General features: G+C 38.3%; 1 protein-coding gene across 7 annotated transcripts in view; it reads left to right on the top strand.

Annotated features, from left to right (window-relative positions):
* The window catches only part of EVC2 (EvC ciliary complex subunit 2), a 78650-nt gene that overhangs the window by 20254 nt on the left and 46271 nt on the right, over window positions 1-12125 (top strand). For all 7 annotated transcript variants that reach the window (XM_032984443.2, XM_032984442.2, XM_032984441.2 and 4 more), the window contains 2 exons: window positions 3522-3656; window positions 4921-5072. In XM_032984443.2, the coding sequence (XP_032840334.2) occupies window positions 3522-3656; window positions 4921-5072 (287 nt within the window). The remainder of the gene's footprint in view (window positions 1-3521; window positions 3657-4920; window positions 5073-12125) is intronic.

Here is a 12125-nt window from a genome sequence, read left to right as displayed (position 1 = left end):
ATTTATATAGCTAAGAATTATGCTTGGAATTACCATAAATGTAATTTTTGGAAACTCTTATTTTTAAAGGTGTAAGCCATGCAGTAGCTGACTGGGTTAGAAAAATAGCTTCATGAATGGTTTTCTGTGGAGTTCAGTGTGAGTTGATGTGCAGCAGTTGGGTGATGTCTAAGCTAAGACTGTAAGCTACATTGGTATCAGCCCAATGTGAGAATTCCTACAATCTATTACTATACTTACAGTATACCTTTATAGTATGGTGGTTTTTTTCCAACTTTAACTTGATAGTTAGACCTCAACAAGTTCTTGGGGACTATTCCATAGTTAGGTAAAATTGACTCAGCTGCGTTTGAACTTACTAAATGAACAGGTTTTGTAATTAAAATGTATGGAGAATACTGTGAATATTTGAAAAATGAAGCTTGGAAATTATGGAACACATCATATTTCACATGCATAATATTTGCCTTTGGGTTATAGCCAAGCATAAGATGTTTCAGAATGAAATCAGTTTGTGCAAGGAAATTATGATCAGCTGCAAAAGGTGCGATGTATTGTATTTCATCTATATCTTCAGCTGTCATAAATGTTCTTAATCTCAGGTTTTATTTATTTATTTATGTTCATGGGTGTGGTAAAGCCAACACACACGTGTGACTCAGTGGATACTAAATGTTGACTTTGGGGACGGAATTAATTACGTAGTCATGGCAGTGCCATACTAAGTTGGTCCCATCAGCTTTCACATGGTTTGCTTGTACAGTTGGCTACTGTGCTGTTTTACAAGCTCTGTGGATTTTCTCTTCTGCGTGTCTGGTGGTAGAAAGTGTTTGGTTGCCTGTGACTATTTTGTGGGTTATGAAAAAATAGGAGTGTTGCTCATCTGAGTGTCCATGCCAGATGTCTTCCCACAGCACTTCAGGAGCTGAGTACTGTGTGTCTCTCCTCAACTGGGCAGTTTTGATGCTGAATGGGAAGCTGTAATGAAAAAGACAAAAAGAAGTTCTCCCATCCAAGCACGTTGCATGGGATGGATGATAATAATTACTTTCATATGATTTTTACCAGGCTTGCTTCCCTCAGCATCCTTCAAGTCATTGGGAGCGCAGCAGTTTTTGAAAGAAACTGGGGCCAGTAATGCCTCTTCATGCTATTGAGATGGCTTAAGAAGTTAGCTTAGGATATGGGGTTTGATTCTCACAGGTGTGTCAGTGGTTTGGAGGTCAGCTTGCAGTGCCAGCTTCACTTCAGCTTCAGTGAACCCACAGCCTCACCAGATTCCTGCTTTGCCCAGAAGTCTAGAGAGATTGCTAAATTTCACAGCGCTTGGAAGTCAAACAGACACAAGTGCATTCAGACAAAATGATGAAGTGGTTCCAAAGTAGCATTTTTTTTCCCGATGTACAACATACTTGAAAGTGGTGGGACCTCAGGGAGAGCCTTGGTGTGGCAGAGCTCAAGGAGGACCCTTCTGTGAACCCCTCTTGGCCACCTAATGCAACCAGAGAAGCTGGGGACAGCAGATTGACTTCAGAGGTATTGCATTTTTTCCAAGTCACACAGATAATGACTCAATGACTGTTGAAGGGGTATAAGCTAAACCCGTTTGATCTGTGAAGGGAGTAAACACTGGGTATAGGTAATGGAGTTACTTAATATTTACATTATCATCTTTCAAATAAATTTGAATATATTTTGATGCAGAATGATGCAGTTTTAACTGAGCTCATGGCAAGGAACTCTGAGGGTTAGTGCAGACTCAGAAGAAGAAAGAGCTGGTACTGACACTGATACAGATGTGCTGCATGTCCTTAGTGGTCAGTTGTGGTACATGGGAGCGTAATGGAAGCCAAAATAGTCAGAAGCTACATCAAGAAAAAACATCCAGACAGTGTGTTGGTAATTACACATGGAACTGGGAAATTAATGTGCTGTTCCTCTTTTCCCTTTTCTTTCTTTCTATTTAAAACTTGATGATACTGAAAGGTATTAGAAGGAATTCAGGACATGGGTGGCTTACTTTGATAAATACTTAGTCCCAAAACATTTTAATGAACCTCAAAGTGCTTCAAGTGTTTCATTATTTTAGACTAAGCACACTAAAAAACAAAACAAAGCCAAAAAGCAAACCAATTGTGCCTTTATCAGTCAGAACAATTGTTGATTCTGCACGTACAATACTGGGAAATAAACCTTGGATCTTCTTTCTGGAACTGTGCAAGTGCCATACTGTAGCTTGTATTAATGTGTTGATGATCTTGATACTGACATCATTGCCTAATTCAACTGAAATCATGTTGAAATTGTTGAGCACTGAGCACTTCCAGCAGCCTTTGAGGAGCTGAATCTGTGAAACAAAGAAGTCTGACATGAAGCAGTTCCTTTTAGTTAAAGATGACAGACTTTCAGTGTACAAAAACGTATCAGAGAGAGAAAACCTGAGCAGTATAAGGATAAAATTCTGCTGTTAAATTGGAATAAGTCCTTTTCAAATTGCGGACCACATTTGATTTTCACTTCCTATGCAGAATTACTGTTGAATCCATGGAATGTTCTCAGGTTTCTGCTCCAAAAGATGACCAAGCCCAGTTTGCAAGCAACATGTTAATTATTTACACTTTCTAGCCCTGGCAGAATGATTAGTTTGTGGTGAAACATTATACTAATAGCTGTGCTATGTTTTTCATCCAGAGATCTCAAAGAACTAAGTAAATACTGAATTAACTTTTGCTACATGGAGCATGAAGTAAAAATTAATTTTTAATGCAATTCAATTTAAAGATTAAATTAAAAGCTAAGGTGAAAGGCCTACAAAGTTTTTAGCTGGCATGTGGTTCCGGTGCTCCTGCTATTCTTTTCTGACTCTGGCTCATGCAGAAACTGCAAGGGTGCAGAACTGGGTGGTTTTGTCAACAGTCAGTTACGTATTTATTCTGAACTCATATTGTTGCTTTTTCTCCATAGTGATTACTCAGTTTTATTGAATTGACAAGTGGCCATTAAGTAAAGGTAGCCAACATTAGACTGATTTTTCAGAACCCCTGAGAAACATCAAATGCCATCAATTCGAACAAGTCTTGGGAGAGCTTGGCAACACTGGAAAACAGGTGATTAAGTACAGGACACCCAAGAGTAACAGCACCTAAAATTCAATCTGTGAGAGTTCTGTTGCTTGGAGTTACACAGGAATTTGGACTAGGTGAACATAACAAACCATGCTGACTTGAAAACCTATGGAAAATAGACACTTGTTTGAAAATATTAATAAAAATGTAGTAATTATGACTTAAAGCTGAGAAACTCTGAAGTTGTGTGAAGCCATTTAAAAATAATTTACTGTGTTGCTTACAGTTATAGTCTTTGAGTCCAATCTTTATGTATCTTTATGTATCTGAGAAACTCTGAAGTTGTGTGAAGCCATTTAAAAATAATTTACTGTGTTGCTTACAGTTATAGTCTTGGAGTCCAATCTTTATGTATCTTTAAAATGTAGTTTTAATAATACTCTCTTTTAATTTCAGGTTTCGTACAGTCACGCCATCCATGCTTCAGGGTTTTTCATTGCTTTTTTTGTTTCCCTTGTATTGACCTGTGCTGGTTTTGTCATTGTTTACCGAACCCAAATATTAAAATGGAGTTTCCATAGTAAAAACCAGGTGAGTCATAGTGTCTGTAACAGTACTTTATTTACATTTTTTCTTTGATCATATCTGATGATGTAACTTTCTAACTAATATAGATTGCTTAAAGAGAGTTTCTGAAGGTAGATATATAGTCACCAAGTGACGAATTGGATTCGCAGGTAATGTAATCTCTGCAACATCTAATCTTTAGCACAATTAGATTTAGAGAGGGATGTAAGAATAATTGATCAAAAAGAACTGCTGTCTGTACTTGGATGTTCAGTTCAGACTGGAGGAAGATTACCCTTTGGCTATTAGTTTCTTTTCATATTCCTCCCTTCCTCCTCTCCTCTCCATCTCTCAAAATGAGAGGCAGGATGTCTGTGGATTATAAGCAGTTGCCCAGGGAGTAGACTGCTCACCTTGAGCACAGCAGACTTGCATCCAACTTGTATTTCTGATTACCAGGAATAGGGTTTTGAATTTAGGTTTGCTGTGCATTAATCTTTTGAGTGATTAAGCAAAACAACTGGGTTTGAGGATGGAGAATTTTCAGTGTTCTTTATCCAGGCTGTACCAGTTTATAGAAAGTATTTCAGTACATGCTGGGACAGCGAAAGAAAATACAGAGTCTGATAAATATTCATCAAGTTGGCCCAAGTTCCAGCCCTTGCCTCTATTAATGATTTATGGAAAGTGGAGCAATTTCAGTGGGAGGGAGCTATTCAGTCAGAATATTACAGTGATTGGAGCAGTCCTTCAAGAGAGGTGTGCTTAGAGGTTTGAACCTCAGATATTTATAGTGGGTTTTTTGTATAGTAATTTTATTAGCCCTCAATCTCAGGGGAGTCTCACTGAACTGCAAACTAAGTGAATTGCTTCCATCATTCATAGGATTAGTTTTTCATGTTGTTCACCCCATAATACTGTAATCTTGCTGTATGTAATTTGTATGCCATGGTATTTTTTAAAAAATTGGCCTAGAAAGTTTATAGTGGAAGATGACCTTCTACAAGGCTTTCACAAGCCTACTGAAGTCAATGCAGAGTTTTCTGTCTTCTCCATTCATTTCTTCATTTGTATTCCAGATTGTTTATATGCAAAAAATTCAGCCTGAAACAAAAGTAGTATATATATTTCATATGCATATCTGAATTGCATGAACTCTTTATACCCTTTCCATCTCTACTACTTGATGATAAGTAGGCACTTTCTCATCCAGAGTTACCTGCAATAAAATGAGATCAGTGTAAATTTTTTTTATAAACTGAAGGTTACATATTTTCTTTTTTTTTAGGAGATACAGCATGAACTGAGCCAAAATCACAAACTGGAGCATTCTCAGTTTAATTCTGGTGATCTCTTTAGTGAAGATACAATTATGAACGACCAAATCATTGATATTCTGTCCTTTGAAGAATCTGGGAACATGCTTCAGGCTTTAGAAGAGTAAGAATTCACTGCTATTACATCACATTTACTACATTTATCATCAACTGAACCTTTGAATATGTTTTGAGTATCTAGCCTTTAATTTTTTTTCATAGCGTCTGTTTACATACAAGGCTGCACTACTTTAAGTTTTTGAGCTATATTAAATAACCATCTGTTGGAACTGAAAATCGTCATATTTCATATTGCTTCACCTATAGAAGTCCCATCTCCATCTAGGCCTTAGGCATGCAAGTTTTCCAGTCCAAACGAATGTCGAGTTTTGTATCTCAGTGGTTCACCGAGTGAAGGGAAACTTTTCTGCGTACAAGAAAATGTTGAAAGGTGTATTCTACTGTTGCTGAATACATTCTGCTTTCAAAAAGGTGACTTTTGTCCTAGACAAGAGAGCCCCTGCTGGATGCCAGCATTGCTGTTTAGCAGCATATTTTGGAAACACCTGGATCAGACTCTAAGGAGTGACAGTTTGTAGTGCTGCCAGAGGGATACCACGTAGCTGTAATCAGAGGGACTGCTGGGTAGAGCAGAGAAACTCTCCTGATGTTGTTGAAAGGCCATTAAGAGCTGTTTGACAGAAACATGCTCCTGTTGAAGGTCATCTGTTCTTCAGCTGAATTTGATAAAAAGATCTGATGTGAGGACAGAGTGGATTTTGTTTGTTTAGTCTTACTGTTAGCTCCTGGCAAGTCAGGTTGCAGGCAGTATTATGCAACTATACCACAGAAGTGATTTCCTTTCTTAACGGGTAACTAACAGAATTATTATTTCCTGCATTACCTTGATAATTGGGATACTTATTTCTGTAAATAGCACACTGGTCCTTGCTTTTATACCTGTATAGCAACTCAGGCTTTGAGAAGACTTATCCTGAAAATCATTATGTGAATATTAAGAACAGGATCAAACATTTTTATAACTCACTTCAGTATTAATTTATTTCAGAGATAGTGAATATCTACCTAGTTTGGGGAAAAAAAAAAAAAAAAAAAAAAAATGCTGGTCTGTCTTCAGATGCTTTATGGTTTAGAAAGGTAAATATTCTTGTAAACCTTTGGATAGGATTATTTGTATAACTAGATTATTTATAAAGCCATAGAACAGGATTCATTTCTTGGTTTGAGTATGTATCCAGGGGCTACATCTTTTTTAATATTCTTATACAGTTAGCAGAAATGTCTCTCTTGCTTCAGCTTCTTTCCTCACAGTTTCTATTTTCTTTACCTCTAAGGACATGGAGCATTGTAGTGAAAAAAATAGATGCCCATTAGCAAACAGTCACTAACCATCTTCACCTTCTGTGTTATCTTTTCCGTCTTCCGGGATGGGCATGATAGATGGACCACAAAGGCATCCAGGGTTACAGTAGTTCCTGCTACGAAAGATGATTGAAAGGGTGATAGATGTTACTATGCTCAAATCAGTGGGTGCTTCCTAATCCCTATTTAGATTATCCCAATTCTTCTAATTTCTTGTAATTTTAAACTGGACCTTCTGATTAATTTACTGTTAGGAGGTGACACACAGATCCACTTACTGTATTTTTTTCTATTCTTTTCATATTTTTATCAGCATTCATTGAACATGTGTATTCAAATACCACGTGCCTATTCCTTTCCTCTCTTACTGGTGATGCAGTTTATCTGACTTAGTGAGGATCTCTGCAGTGTGAACTCCTACACCAAGTTACCCTGAGTTCCCTTTTTTACCGAGGGGTGGAAAAGGTCACTTCTAGGGTGTAATTATTCTTATCCTAAAGTAGACTTCCAAAAATGAGTTGTATGGCTGCTGTGCCCACTGACCCTAAAGCCTGGATCTTGAGCCAGTTAGCTCAGCTGTAGGGCTCTAGAGGCGAGTTAGATAAATCCCAGTCTTGCAGGCTGGCTGTTAAAAAGGGCTAGGGCATTACTTTAATGCCTATATTAGATACATGCAATACTGTTTCTGCTTTCTTCAGTAGCTGTAATACACCACTTGTTTTATCTCTCATTGTTAACAATTTTATATGATATTTAGCTTAGGATGCTTCCTCATCTCTTAATGTTGATTCTTTATTCACTCTGCAGGTTGGGGCAAAGCAGTCCTTTAATTTCTGAATTCCTTAACCATTTCATTTTAGTCTTGTACTTCATAAACTGTTGTATGTTATCCAGGTTTTTAGCTCATTCCAAAGACAGACAAAATACTGTACCATTACCTTAGGAACTTCTGTGACAGCAATCTAGGCTAAAACCAGAATGGAGTAATCCTTGTTTTTACTGAATTACCTGTTTTAAGGATAGCAATTTGCAAAATGTGGTGGGAAAAAGAAAAATTGTGCATTTGTAATTTACTAATGAATAATTGTAGTCAATTTGAATGGATTCCATGCTTGAATGAAGTGTTGTAATTTTACTAACTGTGGTCACAACCAGTTTTTCAACAATATAGTATTTTGTTTTATTACATTTAGTGTCACCCAATTGAATAGTTGGGCTTTCTGTAATGAACTGAGGAATAAGGTTTGTATTGTCTTACAGGAGTGGCAGTATACTGAGCTTATATTTTGAGCACAATTTTTTTGTCATGTATATACCAATATGAATGTTAGCATCATAATCCTAATTTTATTATTTGGGGAGGCAAAAGTAAAGGGACTTTTGTTAGTTTTTGATACTTTAGATGTTTTCAACCAACCAACATCTTGCTTGTATTCTAATTTGGTAATTCCTTCTGCATGTAGTGGTGCAGATATGTGTCATTTTCTCTATGTGACATACATATAAGCTTGCCAACAGAACTGATACATTATTTTTAAATTGCACTGTGATAGTAAGCACAGTTGGAATCATTCTGGTGCTTTGTTCTTTTGTCCAGACACAAATGAGAAAATTACTCAGAAAAGTAAGAACCACAGAATTGTTTTGTCCTTTTTACAACATAAAACTATGTTAATAGTTAATATCTTCTATGAAGTGGCAGTGCCAAATTGTTTAGTAAATACATTAGGAGCATGTGTTCAATATTTATGGACAGAGACATCTTTGGCGTGTTGACAGTTTGCAATGACAAGAGGATTGGCTAAAGAACAAAACATACTTTTAATGTTTCATAAGGCAGCTTCTTAGTTACTAATTTTGTGAGTTTTGTCTTAATAACTCATATCCTTGATGTACATTATGCAGCAAAATCGCTTGGCTTTTATTCTCAATAGGTTCCTTACTGTGTATATTCCTGAATCTTGGCCCATTGGCAATGAATGCTAATGAGAAGAAGCTATATGATTTGAATATTTGACGCGCACACTAGAAGGTCATGTTCCAAAATGCTGTGGGTCTCCTTTTCTGTATGTGTAGAACAGAATATGAAGAGAGCTAAGCAGTTTGGTTTTGTGTCCAATGTGGCGAAGTGTGACCATGCTCATAGTCTCAGAAGACACATACGTTAAAGGCAACTTAATTTCTTTAAATTACTTTCCACTACTACAATTTCTCTTTTTCATCTTCATTTTGTGCAGCTATGCTTCCTTGAGTTTGGCAAAGCTCTAGCTGAACTTGAACCTGCTTGCTGATACACAATACGTACTGCCAGTTATTTTGGGAAATCGCTAAGTAATATGTATGCATTGCAGCTGATTTTCTTTTTCTGATAGTAGAGGGCACTGAGGCCAGTGTAGTAGAGAACGGGATCAAACTGTCTCCAGAAAGCTTTGACAGAAAAGTCAAAACCAATTTACTACTGTATTAGAAGTTCAGTTTTTCTTTCTAAATGTAAATTTCTTCTGTATACCTCAATTTAATTTGCTAGGGAGGAAATGCGTGGCTTTTTTAACCCTGAATTCAAATGGAAAGTAAAAATAAAAGATCCCATTGTTATAGCAGCTTGGCCTGAAAATTCCTACATAGTGTCCTGGTTTGGGCTGGAATAGAGTTAATGTTCCTTTTTGGGAACTAGAAGAGTGCTGTGTTTTGGATTTAGCTTTGGGTTTGGTATGGAAAGAATGCTGATAGCACACTGATGTTTTCAGATGCTACTGAGATTTCATGGACTGTCTGACTCCCCATGTGCTGCCCATGCACAAGTGCACAAGAAACTGGGAGGGAGCACGGACAGAGTGCCACCATTGCACCATGTAGTGTCATGCTCACTATATAGAGGAGGGGTGGTTGGGAAGGGGCTCTCTTGCTTCCGGGATTGCGATTGTGGGATCTTGGTATTTCAGGATTGCTAGCCAGGAACGGGCTGGGGATTGGTCAGCGGGTGGTGAGCAATTGCATTGTGCATTGCCCCTTTATATTTTCTATTACCGTCGTTCTTTTGTTTTATTACCATTATTAAACTGTTCCTATCTCAACCTGCGAGTCTCCCTTTGCCCCTCCCGGTCTTATCTCGAATCCCAAGCCTGGCTCATCTGTCCCTTCTCATTGCCAGAAGAGAAGGGGGAATGAGTGGCTGTGTAGTGTTTGGCTGCTGACCATGCTCAAGCCATGACAATAGAAAATGGTGAGAAATAGTTACATTGTTAGTACAGAAAATAATTGAGGTGCTAATTTTCTGTATTTCATAACTTTCTAAAAGTGTAATTGAAATTTTACAATTTTTGAAGTGAGGGCTTATTCATTGCTCTATTTTTGTGCAATGTGTACAATGCGGGAATACAGCAATAAATAAGTCACATGGTTATAACAATAAGATACAGTGAATATACATGAAATGAACCCCAAATTCTGCATTTGTAGTTCTGTAGTTTTGAATGTTGTTATAAACTTGACAGGTATGCAAACTATATTTTTTTTTCCATCAGAGAAACTCAAATGTTTAATAGGTGATAGGAGTCTGTAAGAAGGGGGAACTGAAGAAGACAAGTAATCTGGAATTAATGAGTACATATCTTTTTTCATCTAAGAATGGAACTTCTCTTTGATGTTGGCTAACTATGAAGAAATCATGTTCAGACAGGTCATTTCTGCTGTCCATCCAGAACAAATTATCCAGAAAACAGTCTGTTTTTGAGAGTAGTGGTGTTAGTAATGCTTTATTCCATATCGTTTTGAAAGAAAATTAGTATTTCTTACCATTTCTGTCATCTGAACACTCACCCTGTCTGAGTAGATCAGAAGAATCTGAGCAGATCACAGCAAAGTTGGAAGCTCCTCAGGCATTATTGCATATAGCCATAATACTTATTTATGCTTTTGTTAGTATCCAGGCTGAAGTTGGTGCTTTCAAAAATCAGTGGTAAAATGAGTGATGAATTCCCTGGAAGCAGGACTGGAATCTTTTTTATGCTCTTTTTGCATAGCAGTTTTTCAGTGAAATACCATTGTCTGAGCTCTGTTGCAACAGCTGTGTTGTAGCTAGCTGTATTTTTTAAATTGGTTTGCTGGAGATCACTGATTTATCAGTTTTCATACTTTCTGCAGTCAAAGCAGAGGTTCTCAATCTCTTAAATGCAGGATTTTTCAAATGTTTTTAAACAGATTAATTTAAGAATTTAAATACCTCTATTTATTTTGCCATGGATAGTTAAAGGAATTTGATAGTGAAACTGCTGCCAAACCTGAGGCTTAGACTTTTGTCAGGTTTTCATTAATATTGGGGTTTTTTGTGTGTGTGTGAAGAGCCACAGGTGTCTCAGCTCGATTTATCATCTTTTTCAATTTTGTGGGGCTTTTTTAAATTTTTGGCTATATATCATGAGAATCCTGTTTCTGGTTTTGTCAGCATCCTGGCTTTTTCTGGAATCTAAACTTATCCTGTGACTCATCCACGTGAAAGCATCCTTAGATAATCATCACATACCTTTCTTGGCAATTTTATTTACTGACGAGATGTCCTGTATTCTCTGTAAGCTCACATTTCACATGTGCTGAGTTTACACTTAGCTGTATAACAGTGTCACAGGTCAGATGGATGAACTCCCCCAGTTCAGAGCTGGCTGCAGGCCAGTACAGGTGCTGGTGTAGCACTGGGAATCTTCAGACCTCCTCTAACACAGGTGGGCTGCGCCCAGCCTGGCAGCGGGCAGAGACCAGGGAAAGGCAATGCATCCCACTCTGATGTGAGAAGGCTGAAGATTTTGAGCAGCCAGTAGCTGTTGGTGGCCATTGGGACCTCATGCCATTACCTCTGCCTCTACTTCAGCACAGTTTTGGTCTCCTGCAAAGATTTGCACCTTGTCGTGCTGCATCCTACTTAAATCCCTGCCCTGAAGTGTTTGCAATCTCTGTTGTGACTGGACCCAGCAGGAGAGTGTGGGAAGCAGAGGTGGGAAAAAAGGAGGAAAGGACTGAAGGGAGAAGGCTACACAGGTCTGCATTGACACAGCAATCAAAAACAACAAAACCAAACCAACCAACCAAACAAACAAAAAAAACCACAACAAGAAGGATAACAAAACACAGCCTGGTTTATTGATGTTGTATTGTTAATCCCTCAATAAGCGGATGATTTAGGAAACAAACCACATCTGCAACTGAAGGCCTTTGATGCCTGTCATACTTGACTTTCTTTGCCTACTGTTATGATTCTCCCTATCCAACACTCTCTCCGTCTTTACTTCTCTGGAGTGTGACAAGGCAGCATGGACCATAAGACTTCTTTTTTGTTCTTCTTTCCCTTCCCTCAGTTCAGATGACCCATTGGCACTGTGCCCATGGGTGCAGGAGACATGCTGCTCTGGCTCAGGCAGTAGCAACAGGTGCCTCCAGGCTGGGGGCAGTTGTGTGTCCGTCTGTCCATTCCCGGCTGTGTTCCTCTCTTCAGCAGCAGTTGGTGCAGCTGCTGTGCTGTGGTGCTCCAGGTCACAGCTGCAGTGCGGCCTCTGGGACAGCGGAGAAACAAACTGTCCACAAATGGCCCTAAATTACATGCTTTTTGGCAACAGTCTGTATCACGAAGGAATGCTTTTGCAGAAACTGCTACTACAGGGCTCCAGTGCTCTCTGGATGCTGTTGTAAGATGAATGCTACTATTTGGCTACCATTTGCTGTTGAGAGATGCGTCTCTGAAAATGGTGGGGTTTTCTGTTTTGGTGAGAAAGTGTCACCGAAGGGGAGTTTGCTTGATGTTTCT

This window comes from Tyto alba, unplaced genomic scaffold, assembly GCF_018691265.1.
Source record: "Tyto alba isolate M040663 unplaced genomic scaffold, T.alba_DEE_v4.0 Super-Scaffold_6, whole genome shotgun sequence".
NCBI lineage: Eukaryota > Metazoa > Chordata > Aves > Strigiformes > Tytonidae > Tyto > Tyto alba.
This window is presented reverse-complemented; position numbering and strand designations above follow the sequence as displayed.